The sequence below is a fragment of the Drosophila rhopaloa genome, unplaced genomic scaffold, assembly GCF_018152115.1.
Source record: "Drosophila rhopaloa isolate 14029-0021.01 unplaced genomic scaffold, ASM1815211v1 contig_167, whole genome shotgun sequence".
Lineage (NCBI taxonomy): Eukaryota > Metazoa > Arthropoda > Insecta > Diptera > Drosophilidae > Drosophila > Drosophila rhopaloa.
The window spans coordinates 7,198,981-7,218,213 of record NW_025335047.1 but is presented as its reverse complement, the minus strand read 5'-3'; the positions used below and the strand labels follow the sequence as shown (position 1 = coordinate 7,218,213).

At 41.9% G+C, this 19,233-nt stretch overlaps 10 protein-coding genes across 13 annotated transcripts; 4 read left to right on the top strand and 6 right to left on the bottom strand.

Moving 5' to 3' along the window:
* Positions 1–72: 72 nt before the first annotated feature.
* Positions 73–2,353, bottom strand: LOC108045414 (zinc finger and SCAN domain-containing protein 12). The gene has a single exon (XM_017124736.2). It carries the CDS (start codon positions 2,285–2,287, stop codon positions 956–958), a length of 1,332 nt encoding a protein of 443 aa, XP_016980225.1. The 5' UTR covers positions 2,288–2,353; the 3' UTR covers positions 73–955.
* A 210-nt stretch (positions 2,354–2,563) lies between these two features.
* LOC108045396 (sex-regulated protein janus-B) lies at positions 2,564–3,211 on the bottom strand. Its single transcript, XM_017124712.2, has 3 exons — positions 2,936–3,211; positions 2,757–2,881; positions 2,564–2,703 (listed from the first exon to the last, which is right to left on the bottom strand). The coding sequence occupies exons 1-3, from the start codon at positions 3,144–3,146 to the stop codon at positions 2,590–2,592; spliced, it is 450 nt and encodes a 149-aa protein (XP_016980201.1). The 5' UTR covers positions 3,147–3,211; the 3' UTR covers positions 2,564–2,589.
* Positions 3,212–3,523: 312 nt separating this feature from the next.
* On the bottom strand, positions 3,524–4,244 carry LOC108045434 (sex-regulated protein janus-B). The gene is made up of 4 exons (XM_017124762.2): positions 4,128–4,244; positions 3,913–4,068; positions 3,725–3,849; positions 3,524–3,668 (listed from the first exon to the last, which is right to left on the bottom strand). Exons 1-4 carry the CDS (start codon positions 4,177–4,179, stop codon positions 3,579–3,581), a joined length of 423 nt encoding a protein of 140 aa, XP_016980251.1. The 5' UTR covers positions 4,180–4,244; the 3' UTR covers positions 3,524–3,578.
* On the bottom strand, positions 4,166–5,253 carry LOC108045433 (sex-regulated protein janus-A). Of its 2 annotated transcripts, none has more exons than XM_017124760.2 (4): positions 5,176–5,253; positions 4,948–5,109; positions 4,768–4,892; positions 4,166–4,498 (listed from the first exon to the last, which is right to left on the bottom strand). In XM_017124760.2, exons 1-4 carry the CDS (start codon positions 5,246–5,248, stop codon positions 4,406–4,408), a joined length of 453 nt encoding a protein of 150 aa, XP_016980249.1. In that variant the 5' UTR covers positions 5,249–5,253; the 3' UTR covers positions 4,166–4,405. The 2 variants fall into 2 exon arrangements, with proteins under 2 accessions (XP_016980249.1, XP_016980250.1); XM_017124761.2 differs by having other exon boundaries at positions 5,180–5,223.
* A 29-nt stretch (positions 5,254–5,282) lies between these two features.
* On the top strand, positions 5,283–6,613 carry LOC108045432 (serendipity locus protein beta). Its single transcript, XM_017124758.1, has 2 exons — positions 5,283–5,459; positions 5,512–6,613. Exons 1-2 carry the CDS (start codon positions 5,387–5,389, stop codon positions 6,513–6,515), a joined length of 1,077 nt encoding a protein of 358 aa, XP_016980247.1. The 5' UTR covers positions 5,283–5,386; the 3' UTR covers positions 6,516–6,613.
* Positions 6,614–6,705: 92 nt separating this feature from the next.
* Positions 6,706–8,493, top strand: LOC108045431 (serendipity locus protein alpha). The gene is given in 2 exon segments (XM_017124757.2): positions 6,706–8,036; positions 8,038–8,493. Coding segments are annotated over 2 exon segments (1,593 nt in total). The 5' UTR covers positions 6,706–6,836; the 3' UTR covers positions 8,431–8,493.
* A 470-nt stretch (positions 8,494–8,963) lies between these two features.
* Positions 8,964–10,486, top strand: LOC108045428 (serendipity locus protein delta). The gene has a single exon (XM_017124753.2). It carries the CDS (start codon positions 9,104–9,106, stop codon positions 10,397–10,399), a length of 1,296 nt encoding a protein of 431 aa, XP_016980242.1. The 5' UTR covers positions 8,964–9,103; the 3' UTR covers positions 10,400–10,486.
* Positions 10,487–11,134: 648 nt separating this feature from the next.
* LOC108045429 (60S ribosomal protein L32) lies at positions 11,135–12,079 on the bottom strand. Of its 3 annotated transcripts, none has more exons than XM_017124754.2 (3): positions 12,041–12,079; positions 11,564–11,663; positions 11,135–11,502 (listed from the first exon to the last, which is right to left on the bottom strand). In XM_017124754.2, exons 2-3 carry the CDS (start codon positions 11,654–11,656, stop codon positions 11,191–11,193), a joined length of 405 nt encoding a protein of 134 aa, XP_016980243.1. In that variant the 5' UTR covers positions 11,657–11,663; positions 12,041–12,079; the 3' UTR covers positions 11,135–11,190. The 3 variants fall into 3 exon arrangements, with proteins under 3 accessions (XP_016980243.1, XP_016980245.1, XP_016980244.1); XM_017124756.2 differs by lacking the exon at positions 12,041–12,079 and adding an exon at positions 12,015–12,028; XM_017124755.2 differs by lacking the exon at positions 12,041–12,079 and adding an exon at positions 11,927–12,003.
* Positions 12,080–12,506: 427 nt separating this feature from the next.
* LOC108045435 (mitochondrial nicotinamide adenine dinucleotide transporter SLC25A51) lies at positions 12,507–14,842 on the top strand. Its single transcript, XM_017124763.2, has 3 exons — positions 12,507–13,238; positions 13,867–13,996; positions 14,057–14,842. The coding sequence occupies exons 1-3, from the start codon at positions 12,703–12,705 to the stop codon at positions 14,369–14,371; spliced, it is 981 nt and encodes a 326-aa protein (XP_016980252.1). The 5' UTR covers positions 12,507–12,702; the 3' UTR covers positions 14,372–14,842.
* Positions 14,792–19,126, bottom strand: LOC108045436 (dual specificity protein phosphatase 18). Its single transcript, XM_017124764.2, has 2 exons — positions 18,858–19,126; positions 14,792–15,586 (listed from the first exon to the last, which is right to left on the bottom strand). Exons 1-2 carry the CDS (start codon positions 18,950–18,952, stop codon positions 14,986–14,988), a joined length of 696 nt encoding a protein of 231 aa, XP_016980253.2. The 5' UTR covers positions 18,953–19,126; the 3' UTR covers positions 14,792–14,985.
* Between the last annotated feature and the right edge of the window lie 107 nt (positions 19,127–19,233).

Genomic DNA, 19,233 nt, shown 5'->3' with positions numbered 1-19,233 from the left:
TTTCCGACAAATCAAAAGCTATATCTGTACGTGCGACCGGCTTTTGTAAGCATCACAAACTACTCTCTGCGGGGCAATGTATTTTTCTGTACAACAAAAACTGAGCTATTCACCGGCCACCGAAGGGTGGTTCTAAATTTGTAAATCCATAACGAAATTTGGGAGCTACTAGAGCAGCAGGAAAGCATCCTCTTTATGTTGACACCTTGGAGGCCGTACATTAAGAGTCCGAAAAGCGTTTTAGTCCCGCAACCGGGGGCTGAGATTATTAGGAAAACTGCACAAAATCAATTTATTAAGAAGATTTATGGGTTTACCTCGATTGGGATTTGTTTGTTACTTTATACTAACTACGGACTGCCTGCAATAAATTTTGTTAATATTTTTGTAATGTGCATTTTATGATGATATGATGATATTAACAAAGTTCTATTCTAAACTCGACAAAAATCAAAAGATAATCTGTTTTATTTTTGTATAATCTATAACACAGCATACACACTTAACATTTATGTATTTATACAATGTATTGTAATTGCGTCAATTGCATCTACCGATCTACCATTAGGCACATTTCATTTTTGGTTCGATCAGTCCAGCAGTGACCAATATTGGCTATATCTATCATATTGGAGGCCATCGGCCGAAACGGACGACATCGATCGATTGATTTATTTAAATAAGTTAATGCATACACATACTATACATATTTTTTTAAGAAAACTGAAATAACCGCAGAAATATGCAAATAACGGATAAATTTATTATATCAAACATATTTTATTTGTGAGCAAAATGCATATAGATTTAATAAAAAAGTACATGGATAGAACGTAATGTACCAAATGATTCGATTTCATTTGGCTGGGTGGTGATCACGATGAAGATAATTCTGCTGGGGTCTGGTCGGGTTTAATTCTTATGAAATTATCTACTATATATATTCGATTGAGGGCTAAACTGCCGTGCAGTCGTCCCTCTGAACATGGGACACGTAGTTCTGCTCGTTGATGAACGTGTGCGTGCACTTGGGGCAGTGGAAGCGGCGATGGCGATTCGTTCCGGGACTTTCGTGCTCCCGGAGATGGGCCTTCATGTTGTACATCTGGGAGAAGCGTTTGTTGCACACCGGACAGGCAAAGGGCTTGTCGCCCGTGTGGGATCGCATGTGCCGCTCCAGGTGCGCCTTGGTTCGGGTCTTGAAGCCGCACACCTGGCACTCCAGCCGCTTTGTCTCATTGTCGTGGATCATCTTGTGCTTGTACAGGGCCACCTTGTGAACGAATCGCTTGGAGCAGACCTCACACTGATAGGGCGTTTCTCCGGTGTGCCAGGCCATGTGGTGCTTCAGCCGGAACTTGCGGCTAAACCGCTCCGGGCAAACGGGACAGGCGAACTGCTTGACCGGCTCATGGTTCTGGAGGTGACCTATGAATCCAGAGTACGACTGCAGTGTCTTGCCGCACTGATCACAGACATATCCCGGAAAGTGCTCGCGTTTTGTGTGGGCATTGTAGGCCCGCCGGCTGGTGAACTTCTCCGGGCAGCTGGGACACTGAATATTGACCGTGTAGTCGCCGGAGCTGTCCTGATCCTGCTCCTGGTCGTCGCCATCGGATATAATGTATTCTATGGTACCATCTAGATGGTCGTCAAAGTCGCTCATGGTGTCCTCCTTGAAGAAGTCGGCTTCGTGGGCTTCATGCTTGGCATGCGACACAAGATCCTCCTCTTCGTTGGCTTCCTCCTCGTTTATGATGATCTCGTTGTCGATATCCAGCTCTAGGTCCACGGATTGGTACTCGTCATCCTCCTCGGATTCTTTAATGATAAAGGTGTGCTCCTCCTCGGCGACCTCCTCCTCGATGGAAGAAGGATCCACCAGGGTGACGGCCTCCGCAGGGTTGTCTATATCCTCTAGTTGCTCCTCCTCATCTTCCTGATCCTCTGCCACCTCAATATTCCCATCAAACTTTGCTATTCTCTCTCTGTCGACTTCCTCATCCTTCAGCGGTGACTGCCTGAAGTCCTTAGACATGTAGGGACTGTGAATCAGCTCCAGGATCTCCTGGCGCAGTTTACGTGCAATCTGAAGGGACTTGTGGTATCTCGTTAGCTTCTCGCAGCACTTCTTGCAGATCGTAGAGGATTCCTCTGCGAGGACGTAGTCCGTGCCCCTCGTGCATTGCAGGACGAGATCGCTGATCAGCACCGGCGGATGACCAACGGTTTCCGTGTGAATATTCTTGGGCACGCGCACAGAAAACTGGCAAATGCAACAATTCATTTTCGAAGACTCTCGGCTGAAATTTATTTACAAAATATCTTGGCCAGTGTGACCGTGCGAGGCGACGGATACGGGGGCTGCCCATCTGCTGCTGTCAGTTAAGGAATCGAACTGGTTCCGTTCCATTATTCGGTTGAATTTTGAATTTAAATATCTACCGGAGATTTTTAAACAAATTTTCAAGCATTTCATTTTAAATCAAGATTGTTAAATTATTTTATTATTGCTTTTATTATTTATTAGCTTATAAAGCGTACCAATGAAATCAAATACAAATTTTAAAAGCCTTCCTTATTTCCAATTTATTCTTCATACGCATTTAAATTTTTTTTGGGCAAGATGATATTAAAGTGTTGATATTTGGTCCACGACAGCAATATGTCCTTTGTCCTGCCGTGGGGCGCTTCTCCAAAGGTCTATAGGCAGTCTATGATTATCAGCTCTATCAAAAGAAATACTATCCACTTACCTTGCAGCAACCATAAATTTTGATGAATTTCTTTTCTTCCTTGTTTTTGATGAACCCTCCACCCAGGCATTTTGTACATATGCCAATTTCGTCCATTTCCTCTTTTGTTTCTTCAAAAATTGTCTCTATAAGCAGTGTAATTAAAAAATGTTCACTTGTTAGAAAATAACCAAACTAACCGTGATCCTTGGTGTCCGATCCTCGAACGATAGTTCTACCGAACCTTGTTAAACCGTGCATGTGGATCACCATCAGGAGGTAATTATTTTTTCCTTGAGAAATCTGAACTCTTGGAACATTTATTAAAAGAGCGTTAACACGCGAAACACTTTGCCTTCGAAGTGGCTTTACGAAGTGCGAAATGGGAGCCAAAAGGTTTAAATTTTTCATTTTGGGAAATTTTTAAGAATTTTGATAAAGTGTTCCGAAAAAGTTTGGGTCTGAACTGCAGCACGGCTCTACAAAGACTGTTATTGTACAAAACATTGAAGGCGAATGTTAATTAAGTTTTGACACAACAATCGGAGCACATTTGATTAATCTGAAGTTGCTTTTTGGGCAGCCACAAGCTTTTAACAAAAGTTATCCAAAACAAGAGCAGGTAAATAACACTTATACCTAGTAACAATAGTTCTCTTTACGATTTGGCAAATAAACATGCAATCTTGGCTAACAACTTTTAAACTCTTTATTAGCAAAAAGAGTATAAAGATTGGACCCAATATAATTTTGGTATTTTAAAATATGTCTAAATAAAGAACAAGAAATTAATTTTTCCTGTGCAATTTTCATTTTAATTAAATTAACATTTCCAATGCAACGTTATTTCTTAACGGAGATCTTGAAATCCTTGTATGTCGTCCACGATTGCAGTATATTTCTAGTCCGTTTGTGATCAGCACCACCAAATGTCTGAGGATACAATTGAGTTAGTCAGCTGTTCTAGGAACTCAGTAGATTCTACTTACTCTAGATGTGCCATATATCTTGATCTTCTTTTTGTCATCTTCGTTAAGAATCCTTCCTCCTCCAAGGCATTTTGAACATATTCCCTGTGGTTCCATCTCCTCCAATATTGAATCAAAAATTTCCACTGAAATTAAGCTTATGTAAATATATATATATATAAAATATAATACCAGCATCCAATACTTACAGTGATTGTCGACATTAGCTCCTCGGACGATAACCCTTCCAAAATTAGTGAATCCATGGGTATGGATCATCACTAACAAATAACGATTCTCACCTTTTGCTATCTTAACCCTGGGAATTCCTACCAAGCTGATCAAATCGGTCGAATAACATTTTTCTATGTTAGAACTAGTTATATTTGTTTTCTTATATACATAACTTGGATTTATAGCTTACGCAACGGCGAAACACATCGTGGAAGCAAACTCAACGACTTAAGCAATTTCATTTTATTTCTCCAAAGGGTATAGAAGTTTAATACTTATACAATTTAAATAATTTAGATCCAAAAAGGTTTAGTATGAGCAGCTGCACAGCTACTGAACAACTGTTTTTTAAGGTATATTTTTAAATTGGAAATGCCATTTTCATAAAAATCATGGCACATGGGACCATAGCCAATAGGTAGTTTTCTTTTTTAGGATATAGAGTTTGTGTCCTCCATCTGATGACAGCTAATATCCATCATCCGATATTTCGATTGTATAATCCGGGTATTTGGTAGCCAGGATTCGTTTGGACTGAGCGTGATCCGCTTTTCCAAAGCCCTAAAATAGAAGATCGTGTTAGCAAACTGTCTAAAACAATCATGTACTTATATTTGCGAACCTAAATCAATTTACATATGAGTTATTTCAGAGGGGCAGATTACAATTGCAAATCAAAAGATTATACAATTCTGAAGTACCCAGAGTTCTCACTTTGAGGAAGGGAAATTTCTATGGGGAGTCATGTAATGGAATTCACAAACTAACAATATTAGTTTGCGCCCATTATTTGTTTGCTACGGATTTTGTAATCTTTCAAATAAGCCCACCTGTGAGTATCCGTACACCTTCAGGTACTTCTTCTCGGGATTGTGCTCTATGCGTCCGCCACCTGGACATTCGGCCCGAAGTCCCAGCTTTTTGAAGACCTTCTCCTCACGATCGAAGATGTCGGCTAGAAGAAGGGTTTCAGGATTAATAATTTTTAAGGAATTGAAGAATCGCCCTACCATGCCACTCGCAATCCGAGAAACCTCGAACCACCGCCTTGGAGGCATCGCCGCTATCGGTGACATTGATCAGGATGTATTTAAAGATGCCCTCTGGGCTGATGTGCACCGATGGCACTCCTGCAAGTGTTTCCTCGGACATTTTGTGTATCAGTCGTAGTCCTTTGGAGAACAATCGAACACGATTCATTTCGGAAAAGTACTTAAAAATAGCAATTTGTGTCTTACCAACCGTCAATTTTTCCAAAAATGCTCGTTTTATTGTCAGTGTGACCAGCTCGAATCCTTCCAAGGTGACCATTGGCCACTTTATCCTATTGGCATCAGCCTCACTTGGTCACACTGATTTACAACCAACACCAATGCAACTTTGCGTTTACAACAAAATATACACAAATTAAATTGTTAAAGCCGATTTTTTTGGATTGAAAGCGACGATATGAGCGGAACGCGTCCGTTTTGCTTCGTTTGCGGAAAGGAGAAGTCCGTGGGCGTGTTCCAGTTAATAGAAGGTACGGATTGCTGCTCGCCAGTTAGAAAAACCTAATAGCCGACCTTTTGCAGGCTGCATAGTGCCAGGAACCTTTAAGCCCATCAAGGATATCCTAAAATACTTCGAAAAGATCATTAACCAGCGCCTGGAGCTCTCGCCCAACTCGGCCGCCTGCCGGGATTGCCTGGAGTACCTGTTCAACTACGACAGACTGGTGCGGAATCTCAGCCAGGTGCAGCGCCAGATTGCGGATGCATTGTTGGGTTGCCGGCAGGTGGAGGGCAAACCGGAGGCCAAGCAACAGGCGGCGAAGAGAGCCAAGGTCCAAGTGCCGGCCTTTACGATTATCCATGCCTCCTCGCTGAAGGAGCCTACGCTGCAGCCCTCGAAACAGGAAGTGGAGGAGGAAGAGGAATACATGAAGGAGGAGATGCTGGACGAAGACTTCCGCTTCAGCGAGCCGGATGACAGCATGCCCTCCTCCGAGGAGGAGTTCTTCACCGAAACAACCGAGATACCCTGCCACATCTGCGGCGAGATGTTCTCCAGCCAGGAGGTTCTCGAGCGGCACATCAAGGCGGACAATTGCCAGAAGAACGAGCACGCCACCTGCAACGTGTGTGGCCTGAAGGTCAAGGACGATGAGGTCCTCGATCTGCACATGAACCTGCACGAGGGCAAGACCGAACTGGAGTGCCGCTACTGTGAAAAGAAGTTCTCCCACAAGCGGAATGTCCTGCGCCACATGGAAGTGCACTGGGACAAAAAGAAGTACCAGTGCGACAAGTGCGGCGAGCGGTTCTCGCTTTCTTGGCTCATGTACAACCATCTGATGCGCCACGACGCCGAGGAGAACGCCCTGATCTGTGAGGTGTGTCATCAGCAGTTCAAGACGAAACGCACCTACAAGCACCATCTGCGCACCCACCAAACGGATAGGCCACGCTATCCATGTCCCGACTGCGAGAAGTCCTTCGTTGACAAGTACACCCTGAAGGTGCACAAGCGCGTCCACCAGCCGGTCGAGAAACAGGAGACGGAGGAGGCCAAGGAATCCACCACAGCGTTCTTTTAGGGTAGTCCTTTGCTAGTTTAATCTAAGTAGCCCAGCTTATGGGTACATAAGTGCGCGTATGTATCATAATATTAAATCTAAACAATCATTGATGGAAATACCAGTTCTTTGCCTGTTTTCCAAGAACCCAATCAGGTAAAATCGCGTATTTTGACGGAATTCGCGGATTTTTGCTGGCTAAGGTAATAAAGTAGGCAGATGTTTCCTAAATCCCCTGAAGAGGTCCTTTCTACCTGTTAGTGTTGCATATTTAAAGGCATACCACCGCTTGGCAGTACTTAGTCGAACATTTCCGCTTCAACAGCCCACATACTTAAGAATATGGAGTCATTATTGTTTCAGTTGAATACTTGCAGTGAGCTGATTGCAGAAGGTTACAGCAGCACGGGCAACATTGGCTGGTTAAACGAGTTCTGCGCCACCTTTCTTGACTTTGCCAGCGATTTAAAGGCCAGACTGCCGGAAGTTGCTCCCAGCGGCGCCAACTTGGATGTGGAGACCATCTTTCTCTGCCTCACTCAGGTGGTCACCTGTATCACCCATTTGGAGCGGGCCATCAATATTGAGGCGCCGCAGATGACCAGGCAGCACTTTCTCGATCGCTTGGACTGGTGTCTCCGCCGACTGCTCATATCCTTGACGCAACTGGAAACCAACGTAGCCACAGCCAAGAACCTGGAGGATCACTCGTTTGTGGAGCTAATGGATCTGGCTCTGGACCACCTGGATGATTACATGGAGAAGCTGGCTCAGCGGAGCAATAACTCGCTGCACATTCTTGAGGAGAGCTTCACGGAGGACAGCTACCAGTTGGCCAGCATAGTGAATCACATAGTACGCCACGCCCTGGCCTTTGCCAATGTGGCGATTAAATCGGACAAGAAGGCCTTAACTGCTCTGTGTGAGACGTTACTCAGCGAATGTGCCACCTTCCATGAGGAGTCGGGAGATCCCAACAGTGGTCATCGTAAGCTTGAGGCCCTCTCCCTGGAACGGGCGCTGTATGCCTTGGAATCCTTCCTAAATGAGGCACTGCTACACCTGCTCTTCGTCAGTTTAATAGAGCTGGATAATACTTCTGTCGAAAGGTTGAAGGAAGACTTGCAAAAGGATCCTGAAGGTGCTCAGGAATTAATCTCCACTTTCGACATCAACATGGATCGCATTCAGCAGATTGGGGTGCTGGCCATAGCCTTTTCGCAAGACATCAAGACCAAGACCATTGTGAGGAGCTGCCTGGCTTCCTTGGAATCCCTGGATGCCTGTATCGTCCCAGCTCTTCAGTTACCAGAGTCCGTTTCATTCTCACACCACGCGGACATCCTGCAGGAACATTTCAACCAGGAGCTGCTGATCTTTCGGAACGTCATTCACGAAATCATTGACAGTTGCTCCCTGATCAACAACTATCTGGATATGCTGGGTAAAAGTATCCAAGTTCAGGAGAAGAGTCATCTAATGGTGATTGTCCAGAGGGGCTGTGTTTTGGTTGAGCACTTCCGGTTGCCGGTTAATTATTCAGGGTCTCAGTGAAGATGGCAAGCGGGTCCACAAGGATCTCATCCTAATCCTGCGGGAGTGCCAGGCCGTGGTTAGCCTGGACATTTCGGTGGACCCCAAGCGCGTCGTGAAACGTCTTAAGATACTGTACTCCGTTCTGGCCAAGCTAAGGGACTTGATAAGCAAGGATAACCTGGAACCTGACTGTTCAGTCGTCACTCAAGGTCAGATTCCTTGCAATGTCACCCGAACTTTTGTACGAAACAGTCGATCCGTATCTAAAAGACACCGATCCTTCGTAAAACAGAGCGGAAATTGCTCAGTTTTTGGCCCGCAGGACACATTTGTCGAATCCCTTAATAATGATAGCGATCTTATAAGCTTTCAGATCACCGAAATTCTCAGATTAAATTAAACTTGACAAATCATATTATAAAATAAGTATGTCATTAAATAAAGATAATCTTTAAATTTGTAACTGCTTCATTAATTTGAAGTTTTTCTCAAAATTTAAAAACATTGATAGAGATTTTCTACAAGTTTTCAGATTACTGATTTCTCTAGATTATACTGATCATGACCAATATTCTAAATAAGTACGTCAATAAAAGAGAGTAATATATATATATAACTATATATAATTATAATATTAATTAGAATTTTTAAAATCATTTTACAATAAAAATAACATACAAGAAATTAAACATTTGTCGTTTAAAAAGAGTTAGTACAACAGCGAGGATCATTTTAAAATATCATTATCAAAAATACAACTTGTGAACTTAAGATTTATAGAGGTTTTCTTGAAATCAAAAATTAATTATTCAAATTATATAAATTCGATAAATTATATTTAAATTTCATTTTCTATTTTCCCCCCTGTTCCACTCCCTCCATTCCCACATAAGCATCTTTTTTTGCTTTCTCGCCATCCCTGGTCGCACTGATGCCATGGTTGCATTTAACGCGTTTTAGTATAGCTTCCGATATTCATTCGTTTTGCCAACTCTATTAAATTTAATACACAATTGACCGTCTCCTCTCCGGTATTGTAAACAATAAGCCGCTCGATCGGGATCCGGGATACAATGGACACCTGCTTCTTTTGCGGTGCCGTCGAGCTGAGCGACGCGGGCTCCTCCAGTTCGAGTTCCACGCGCTACGAGAAGCTGTCGGCCAAAGTGCCCTCGTCGCAGAAAACAGTGTCTTTGGTGCTCACCCACCTGGCCAACTGCATCCAGACGTCGTTGGACCTGAAGCCCAGTGCCCGCCTGTGCCCACGGTGCTTCTTGGAGCTGTCCGAGTACGACACCATCATGGTAAACCTGATGACCACCCAAAAGCGGCTCACAAATCAGCTAAAAGGCGCCCTAAAATCCGAGTTTGAAGTGCCAGAATCGGCGGAAGACCTCCTGGTGGAGGAGGTGGAGGTTCCCCAAAGCGACACTGAAACAGATGCCGATGCCGAGGCAGAGGCCCTGTTTGTGGAGCTCGTTAAGGATCAGGAGGACTCGGATACGGACATAAAAAGGGAGTACGAAGACGAGGAAGACGATGAAGATGATGAGGAGTTTGTCTGCGAGGTGGAGGTGGCCGACTCCGAGGGCCAATTCGGCAAGTCCTCAGATGGCGAGGACAGGCCGATGAAGAAACGCGTCAAACAGGAGTGCGCCACTTGCGGCAAAGTCTACAACTCCTGGTATCAGCTCCAGAAGCACACCAGCGAAGAGCACTCCAAGCAGCCCAACCACATCTGTCCTATTTGTGGAGTTATTCGACGCGACGAGGAGTACCTAGAGCTGCACATGAACCTGCACGAGGGAAAGACGGAGAAGCAGTGCCGCTACTGCCCCAAGAGCTTCTCGCGCCCGGTGAACACCCTGCGCCACATGCGCATGCACTGGGACAAAAAGAAGTACCAGTGCGAGAAGTGCGGCCTGCGGTTCTCGCAGGACAACCTGCTCTACAACCATCGGCTGCGGCATGAGGCCGAGGAGAATCCCATCATCTGCAGCATATGCAATGTGTCTTTCAAGTCGCGCAAGACCTTCAACCATCACACGCTCATCCACAAGGAGAATCGGCCAAGGCACTATTGCTCCGTGTGCCCTAAGTCATTCACCGAGCGCTACACCCTCAAGATGCACATGAAGACCCATGAGGGCGATGTGGTTTACGGCGTGCGGGAAGAAGCGCCTGCCGACGAGCAGCAGGTGGTCGAGGAGCTGCACGTAGATGTCGACGAATCGGAGGCGGCCGTCACCGTCATAATGTCCGACAACGATGAGAACAGCGGCTTCTGCCTCATATGCAACACTAACTTCGAGAACAAGAAGGAACTCGAACACCATTTGCAATTTGATCACGACGTAGTCTTGAAATAATCTACCATTACCTACACAATAAGTAATTATATCTCCCTAGTTTATTTCCTTTTCTTTGTACTTGAATATATTTTACTGGTATTCGAAGTCGGTCTTTTACCATTTTGGTTTAATTAACTTCAATCACCGCTTTACTTAACTTCAGACTTAAAATATTCGACCGCGATAATTGAATTTGAATTTTTTGTTAAAATCTTCAGGGGGATTAACCGACAAGTAAAAATATTGGGTTCTAGTTTTTCATTTACATATTTTATGTATTAAACAAATCAATGTGTCTGTCATTAATCTTAGCACAATTTATATTGCAGAAGATAACTGAATTAAGCTGTACTAAATTTATTTGTAATTATTTCCTATTAAGGGTAGAACTTGTAAAGCATTTTAAAAATAAATATCACCCAAAAAGAATGGATATAGTACAATTATTAGAAAACGGTATGCAATTATATCCGAAGAACATAATCTACATGATAAAAAAAGGTATCCTAAAAGCTACTGGTGATGGTTATACACAAAAACGATCCTTGCCCTATATCATATCGGTTGTTAATCCATTATTTACACAATAACCAATCGGATTTAACTGAATACAAAAAGGCATCTGAAATACCTGAAAACTGAAGACAGTGGTTTCAATAATCAACTAAATCCATTCCACACTCCACCAAATCACTAGATAATCACTAATAATCCCAATCTGGAAACAACAGATTTAACTAAAAGACCGCTTTGAACGTTTTCAAATTTGTATTCCGACCACGTTATAAAAACTCGCAAGAATCTTAAGCTTACTCGTTCTCTTGAGAACGCAGGCGACCGTTGGGGTTGGTGAGGCGGATCGACAGCTGCTTGGCGCGCTCAACGATCTCCTTGCGCTTCTTGGAGGACACTCCGTGAGCAATCTCGCCGCAGTAGACGCGGTTCTGCATGAGCAGGACCTCCAGCTCGCGCACATTGTGCACCAGGAACTTCTTGAATCCGGTGGGCAGCATGTGGCGGGTGAGCTTGTTCGATCCGTAACCGATGTTGGGCATCAGATACTGTCCCTTGAAGCGGCGACGCACTCTGTTGTCGATACCCTTGGGCTTGCGCCATTTGTGCTACAAGGAAATGAATCTATAAGATCCGTTTTGGGGTATATTCGTTTTTAATCCAACTTACCGACAGCTTAGCATAACGATCCGACTGGTGGCGGATGAAGTGCTTAGTGCGCTTCTTCACGATCTTGGGCCTGTACGCTGGGCGGATGGTCATCTTGATGCTGAAAGTGCACAATAAAAACACTTTTTAGTTCACTTGCCTTAAATAAACACATGTTAACAAATAGGTTTAATCACTAATCATCACATAATATGTAGGTTTTCTCAATGCAGCGCAAGTCAACAAAGTTGGGGTGGCTTTTTAGTTAGATTCCCGCTTTATCCAGAGAATTTCCGGTCTCTTTCCTTTTGGATTTTCAACACAAACAGTAGCTAATCTTCAGAGATTTACAGGAAATAGTCCAATTTTGGGCAAAATACGAACCGCTAATTTGCAAACAGCACACGGACCAACTCAGTTGAACTTAACACTGCTAAAATTAAGAATTATGGCTAAAAAGTTATTAAAATACACGTGGATCGAAATTCATGTACATACCTTGCCGGAAACCAGAAGCGAAAAGAAAGTGTGACTGCATCTTGTGCACAAAAGGGGTTAAATTTAGGCCCGCCAGTGCTGATAACGCGATCTTAGCGTGCTGTTAAGCGCACTGTTAGGATTATGTTTTTCACTTAAATAACGTACAATTTGGTTTATGTTGATTCGTGATCTCTTCAATTTCAGTTCTCTTGAAGGCTTTTTCAATTATCTAGCTAACCAAAAAACCCAAATTATTTGTTGTAATCATTTTTTTCGTTTTTAATTTTGTTTTGGAAAACATTTATTTTAGTCCTCGTTGCTGTGTTACAATTATAATAGCAAGCATTAAACCAAGAACATCTAAAACCAAAACTTATATTAAATATGTAAGCAAAAACTTATTAAAACTAGGGTACATATTTAAAATAATCACTTCATTTAAGGTAATTTTTATAACAGTAAATAGTTTAACTGAGTCCTTTGGTATGTCTCACTAGTCGAGCTGCAGTCACACTGGTGGCCGCCGTCATACCGTGGTTCTTCTTCATTATTATATAATTAAACTCGATGTGAATCAAAACAAACCAGCACAAACCCAGTGTGTGAGTAGTTACAATGGTAACGCGGTGACAAATGCGCACTTCTCCACACAACAGCATTAAAGTTAGGATAATAACAAAATGAAAGACGATGGAGTACCGAATGTCGCGAAAACCACCGACCCACCGCCCCCAAACAAAATTCCATCTGGAAAAATCCCTGACACAGCAAAATCGCGACATGCTAGCGTATTCTCAGATCGGTTCTTTGGGGCCTTCCAGTGGGAGGAGTTCGCCTGCGGCTGCGGAGCTGCGTTCGTCAACATCGCGGCCACATATCCCATCTACAAGATGATCTTCCGCCAAATGCTCCACGGGGTGCCCATCACCTCGGCCTTTGGGCAACTGCGCGAGGAGGGACTGGGCTTCCTGTACCGCGGAATGCTTCCACCACTCGCCCAGAAGACCATCTCCCTGTCCATCATGTTTGGGGTGTTCGATGGAACGAGAAGGTACTTGGTGGAGGACTACTCCCTAAACGACTATGGAGCCAAGGTGATCGCCGGAGTAGTTGCCGGCAGCGCCGAGTCCATCCTCCTGCCCTTCGAACGGGTGCAAACCCTGCTGGCCGACTCAAAGTTCCACCAGCACTTCGCCAATACTCCAAACGCATTCAGGTGAGCACTGGTTTTGCACATCCATAGGTCATACAATGGTAACATAACTACGGTTCCTAATAGAGGCCTTGGCAACCAAATGTTTTATATAAAAAATCTCAGTCTTGTGTGCTGAACTAAGTTCAGATTTGCAAGGGCATAACAAAGATAAGATTTAACTTTAAGTAGCTACATTATATCTCCCAAGTGGATCCAGTTTTTGTTGGCAATTAAAATTAGTGTTATTTTGAATTTTTTCTACATGTGGCCTTATTTTGGTTTCAAATTATACAATTGTTTATTGATCCAATTACCATGAAAAATATAATCACTTGATTCAAGAGACAGAACCTTAAAGTACTTAAATTGTATTTCCATTAGTGCAGCAAAGTATTCTGATAAGCAAACGTTTTTATGCCACCAGTCACCATGCAAAAATTAGTCTTCGCATTAATGAATCATATATGACATGTATATGTTTCCTTTCGTATTCAAAACAATAACCATAAAGATTAATTTGATTTAAAATATTAAATAGTAACGCTTACGCCTTTTTTTTTAAATAAAGTGCCATATATTAAAAGGAAATGTCCGCATGTCAGGGACCACTGGCAAATACCCACATTTACAATACTTTATCATCCCGCAGGTATGTGGTGGCCCACCATGGCTATCGGGAGCTCTACAGGGGACTTGAACCAGTATTTTGGCGCAACGGCTTGTCCAACGCGTTGTTCTTCGTGCTGCGGGAGGAGGCCAGCTCTAGTCTGCCCAAGAGAGTGAGTATCCCGTGTCCCGAGTTTTGCAGAAGCCCCTAAATAACTTTAAATATCCCACAGAAATCCGTGTCCACCCGCACGGCCCAGGAGTTTATAGCGGGCGCGGTGATTGGAGCGAGCATTAGCACAATCTTCTATCCGCTCAACGTGATCAAGGTGTCGCTGCAGAGTGAAATGGGACAGAGGTCAGAGGGCAGTTGGCAGGCGTGCAAACGAATTTACATTGAGCGCGACTGCCGCATCGCGAACTTCTATCGCGGATGCGCCTTCAACACAGGCCGCTCCTTTATCAGCTGGGGCATCATGAATACGGCCTACGAGAACCTCAAAAAACTGATGCAGCAGCAGCCCCAGTTGCCGCTAACGACGGACTAAATGGGAAGTACCAACGGCGGTTCGGTATTAGAGTTAAATTAGCTGATTGTACACAAACGGTTACTTCTGCCTTTTAGCTAGCCAATTATTTCATTCGGTTTAAGTCTCGTCTAAGTCGCTTGTGTTGAGATGCTGAATTCTAGGTGTTAATGTACATATACACATCCTAAGCGGGGGATTTCTCCTCCTCCTCATATCTGTATATCAATTCAGTTTGCCCCGCGGATGCCAAAGTTTTTGTATAGCTTGGCGCAAGTACAATACAACGTGAGCATTTACGAGTTACGGTTTAGTTAGCTACTATACGAGTACGTGTAAATAATAATAGATTATGTACAATATAATACAAGTGTGTTGTTTGTTCTCTTATGACTTTGTGATTCATTGAAGATACTAAAACTGATTAATTAACGCTGTAAATTCAATGTTCTTAAACGAAAATAAAAGTGTATTTGTAATTACGAAGTTTAAGCATACATCTTTGACTTAGGCAGACTTATGTAAGTTTCAGCATTTCATGGTTATCTATAAGCACATAGAATATTAAGATCTAATCTAAGGTCTAGCAGTAGGGGACAAGTATCACAAGTAAGATTAGATGGAGTTGACTGAATTTATCGCTTCTTTAAGGAACTGCGGTATCGCTGGTAGAAGTCCTCCATTGCCCTGTACTCCGGCTCTAAGATGTCGGGTATTTCCTTGTCCAACGATGCGAAGTATACCATAGACACCGAACTGCTTCCCCTTAATTCCTGTTCGTACCGCCTCAGCTGCTGGAAGAATCCGGAATTCGGACGAACCTGAGGCCTGATGGACTGGACATGTTTGTAGGCCTCGCGCAGACTCATCCTCGCGTGCTTCATCAAATAAGCTAGACACAAACTGGCCGATCGGCTGACCCCAGCCACGCAGTGAATCAGGGAGCAGCCTCCACTGAGACGCACCTCCTCGATCAGGTCGGCCACCTCATCGAAATACTTGGACAAATCCACCTCCGATCGATCCTGGGCGTTGATTCGCAGATACAGCGGATTCTTTTGACTGGGCAGTGGTGTGTCGGGAAGTTCGGGGGCCACATTGATGACGCAGCTTACGCCCAGTTTGTCCATGTAGGTGGGCACCACCGCTGCCGCTCCACAAAGGATCAGGGATGGAGTGAGTCGGGATAGACCAGGAAACGGTGTGTTATCTTCTGCCTTGGGTGCATTTAGCTTACTGAAAATAAGCAATGGAAAAAATATAATTATAATTATTTTGTTGATTGGGTAAATCAGATGGATGAAAAGTTATGTTTGTTATTCTTATTTCATATCCAATATTAAATATATTAATCCATTACTACTAAAGGTTATTGGTGTAGCTAGGTTACGTAATTTGAAAATCATAATTTTACTAATCTTAAATATTACAAATTTGAAAAGTTTATGCAACAGGTAATTTCAATCCAATTTTCTAAAGGTAATAGTTCGATTCTAAATATGTATAACTTTTGGTTATGAAACCGAATCCGTGTTATTGGTAAAAATACTGCGTACAATTTTTGGCTGGATACTGCGATGCATTCAAAATATATTAATAGAGGGTGAAAAAACCGATAAAATAAGATTTCTCATGTGAACAAAGGAGAACATTTGGTATTAAGCCAAACACAAATAACCCATAAACAAATGGCAGGTATTTGTGTATTTTTGCGTAGTACTGGTAAAGCTCTCAATCTCAACATGAAACAGCTAGGGTAATTTTGTGAATGGAAACTAAAACAACATCGCCCAGAGACCAGCCCCATTCCATTTCCATCCCCATTAGATCCCATCCAATCCCAACAGATCCCATCCCAGCACCTACGTATTTATCAGGCGACGTCATGGTTTTTTGCACTGCGTAGGCACAAACAATAAACATATTGCTAAGATACATATATACGCAAATTTCTATCTGAACACCTCAACATGTTCTGTTTATAATTAGTTTTGCGGAGTGTATAATAAATGTGTTCGAAATGAAAATAGAATTGGTCTATAACGGTATTTGGCGAATGCGTAAACAAACAAATCAGTTATATTTTAATGGTATATTATCTACAACGTCTTTAATATTTAAGACTCAAAGTGTTTGACTAAACAACAATTTAAGTACAATGGAAGTCCCATCCAAATCCATTTGGTGCCAAAAAAGGTCAGTGATCTCGTTGTTCAAAAAGCCAGCTGGCTTTTTACAAAAATGTTTTAATTTTCTTTAAAATTATATGGGATTATAAATTGATATATAATTTATCAAAAGAGTAAACAATGGGATTAGTCATAATAGTGTAAGATATTTTGACGGCAGACTAAAATAGATCAGTCAACATATTATTCGTTTTATTTTAATAAAGAAACATTCCTATATGGTAACATTCTAACAAATAAAATAGAAACCTGGGACTGCCATCTGGCTCTTGTACGCCCTATCCATCAGACCAATCCCCCGAAATCCCCCCTCTTCATCAAAGATCAAATGGAAGGTGTCCAAAACCCGCTTTTTCACCTTCCCGCTTCTGTCATCACCCTCCAAAAGTGCCTGCCACTGAGGAATGTAAATGTAAAATTAAACACACGACGTATTTTTACTACGAAGAATGTATACCCTTACATAAATGTGAATATTTTAAAGATTCATTTTAAGTTACAAAAATCCACCAATAAAAATCCTTCTTGTATAAAATATTATGAATCGGTATGATGACTTCAAATGACTTCAATTGAAATTTTGATTCAGATATTACTTTAATTTACTTTAAATTCAAATAAAGTCTTTAAAATATTACCTACTTTAGAGTATTGCGATGTTCTGTGTGTCAAAAGAATATGTTCTTTTTGGTTTTATTATATGTTTACGGCGACTTCGAGTCGTCATTAAATAATAATCACAAATTCCGCTGGCAAGGCGCCAAAATTAATCATCGGTCACTTTCACTAGACCAAGCCAGTGGCATCGGCCGAAAATTTTCTGATTTGAAAATAAGTGAAATTAAAATATTTCACACCGCTCGCCTTTATGGATTTTGTTTTTTTATTTTATCACTGTATGCAAAAATAAAAGCAAAAACAAATTGAGATGTTTTCGAATTCCATGACCATTATTTATGTGTTTGCTATATAGTGGATGAATCTGAAAACCTTGTCGCTGGGCTAGTTTTTGCATTGTCAATCACATGATTGCTCTGGGGAGAACTGGGTTAATGGGTTGGGAAAAATACTCAGATCTTATAAGCTTATATAATTCGCCATTCTTTTGCATATCTTGTAATTTGCAACCAAAAATTGCAATCCACCGAAAATTCGACAGAGAGAAAATATTAAATTTTACCTCGAGGCCACATGAATTGTATTTTTCGACTGCCAAAAATTTTGACAGACCTGCAGACAGACCTCCGTCTGCCCCATGATAAATGACTAATTTCATTTTAGCAATTATGGTGTCCTTGAATTCAATTGTCAGAGTCAGGGCCTCCGATAAAGAATGCCAAGAATGCGCCGAAAAACTCAAGTATAATTTAAATTAAGCCTCATAAATTTTGCATTTCAATATACAACATACAGTGCTGAAATGATTTCCGCGTTGAATAAATGGGACATTGGCAAAAAAGACGGCCATGCTCAAAATGTGCCCACATGTAAATACATTGGAATTCAGGATAGAATTTGGTTCAAAAAACAAATAAGATTTGAAGATCGCATCTGGCCAAATTGGGTGCATATGTTTGGATCGGACTTTGAAGTAGTGTGCTGGAAAATAGGCCATTCAAATGCATACAGAAGAAAAATCTACCTTTTTATTTATTAACAATTTAAAAATGTAAATCCTCAAGAGCTCTAGCCTTAATAACATTTAACTAACTATATAAATTCTTTGAAATTAAACACTTTTTTTTTGCAAACGTTTTCTAAAATATTAATTGACAATTCCTAAGGTTAGTAATATCTAAAACAAATATAAAAATATTTCGGTGTAGTATAAACGGGCGATTCAGAAATCTTGAGTGATTTAAAATTATTTCAAAATGTGTCTAGTAGCCTTATAACAATTGCTAGATTTTATTTATTTTCATGGGCACAAAATTATTCTGGCATAAGCTAGGCTTTAAATGTTTTGAAAATATTTTTTCAAAAATTGGTGTTGAATGATACTTTTATTTCTCTACCATCTTATTATGCATATATGTACTATGTTATCCTATACTAAAAATAATTTAAAATAATGACATAGGAAGTACATTAAATTAGAATGGAGCGCCGAAATTAATTAATTAATTTGATATTGACCCCATCCAATTGTCAGGCAACAACAAAGGTCCGCTTGAGGTGACATCAGCGCGACCTTGACTATATGTGTTAGTATAGCGCCACTTTGGTTCTTGCCGTTAACAAAAACGGGCTCAAATGGCGACCGCAAACATTTGTATTAGGCAAGAACCTACGGATATATATGCGTGCAGGTGACTCACTTTTGGCGATTTTCGTTCTCGACATTCTCATTTACATATGGGACGTTCTGCAACACAACGCCGATTCCGCCGGCGCCGACTATTAACTCCTGCATGTTTATGTTCTCAAGAATTCGCGCCACTTAATCAAGAATTTACGCTCCGCAATAAACAAATTCCTCGGATTCCAGGCCACGAATGAAAACTATTTTCCGCCTTGATCTCTCCGGCGATTTGGTAAACAAACTGAAGTTCTTTGTGAATTCTGGGGAGAACGAGATACTATTCTTTTTGGCAAACCAACGACGACTGAGCGACGGCGAACCGAAATGCTTTCGAAAAATGTTTTCCGTTGATGTGGTGAGTTTGTGCCCCTTGGTGCGTAAAGGTGTTTTGT

Bases quoted from the DNA above. Each gene is read 5' to 3' on its own strand.
- LOC108045436 (XM_017124764.2), bottom strand. From the start codon at position 18,952: ATGCAGGAGTTAATAGTCGGCGCCGGCGGAATCGGCGTTGTGTTGCAG. The intron at 15,587-18,857 runs GTGAGTCACCTG...GCTTATTTTCAG, and splicing joins GAGAACGAAAATCGCCAAAA to TAAGCTAAATGCACCCAAGG.
- LOC108045435 (XM_017124763.2), top strand. From the start codon at position 12,703: ATGAAAGACGATGGAGTACCGAATGTCGCGAAAACCACCGACCCACCG. The intron at 13,239-13,866 runs GTGAGCACTGGT...ATCATCCCGCAG, and splicing joins AATACTCCAAACGCATTCAG to GTATGTGGTGGCCCACCATG. The intron at 13,997-14,056 runs GTGAGTATCCCG...AATATCCCACAG, and splicing joins GCTCTAGTCTGCCCAAGAGA to AAATCCGTGTCCACCCGCAC.
- LOC108045433 (XM_017124760.2), bottom strand. From the start codon at position 5,248: ATGGTCACCTTGGAAGGATTCGAGCTGGTCACACTGACAATAAAACGA. The intron at 5,110-5,175 runs GTAAGACACAAA...TGTTCTCCAAAG, and splicing joins TTTGGAAAAATTGACGGTTG to GACTACGACTGATACACAAA. The intron at 4,893-4,947 runs GTAGGGCGATTC...CCCTTCTTCTAG, and splicing joins CTCGGATTGCGAGTGGCATG to CCGACATCTTCGATCGTGAG.
- LOC108045414 (XM_017124736.2), bottom strand. From the start codon at position 2,287: ATGAATTGTTGCATTTGCCAGTTTTCTGTGCGCGTGCCCAAGAATATT.
- LOC108045434 (XM_017124762.2), bottom strand. From the start codon at position 4,179: ATGAAATTGCTTAAGTCGTTGAGTTTGCTTCCACGATGTGTTTCGCCG. The intron at 4,069-4,127 runs GTAAGCTATAAA...GTTCTAACATAG, and splicing joins ACGATGTGTTTCGCCGTTGC to AAAAATGTTATTCGACCGAT. The intron at 3,669-3,724 runs GTAAGTAGAATC...TTGTATCCTCAG, and splicing joins AGATATATGGCACATCTAGA to ACATTTGGTGGTGCTGATCA.
- LOC108045428 (XM_017124753.2), top strand. From the start codon at position 9,104: ATGGACACCTGCTTCTTTTGCGGTGCCGTCGAGCTGAGCGACGCGGGC.
- LOC108045432 (XM_017124758.1), top strand. From the start codon at position 5,387: ATGAGCGGAACGCGTCCGTTTTGCTTCGTTTGCGGAAAGGAGAAGTCC. The intron at 5,460-5,511 runs GTACGGATTGCT...GACCTTTTGCAG, and splicing joins CGTGTTCCAGTTAATAGAAG to GCTGCATAGTGCCAGGAACC.
- LOC108045396 (XM_017124712.2), bottom strand. From the start codon at position 3,146: ATGAAAAATTTAAACCTTTTGGCTCCCATTTCGCACTTCGTAAAGCCA. The intron at 2,882-2,935 runs GTTAGTTTGGTT...CACTGCTTATAG, and splicing joins ATCGGACACCAAGGATCACG to AGACAATTTTTGAAGAAACA. The intron at 2,704-2,756 runs GTAAGTGGATAG...GACTGCCTATAG, and splicing joins AAATTTATGGTTGCTGCAAG to ACCTTTGGAGAAGCGCCCCA.
- LOC108045429 (XM_017124754.2), bottom strand. From the start codon at position 11,656: ATGACCATCCGCCCAGCGTACAGGCCCAAGATCGTGAAGAAGCGCACT. The intron at 11,503-11,563 runs GTAAGTTGGATT...ATTTCCTTGTAG, and splicing joins ATCGTTATGCTAAGCTGTCG to CACAAATGGCGCAAGCCCAA.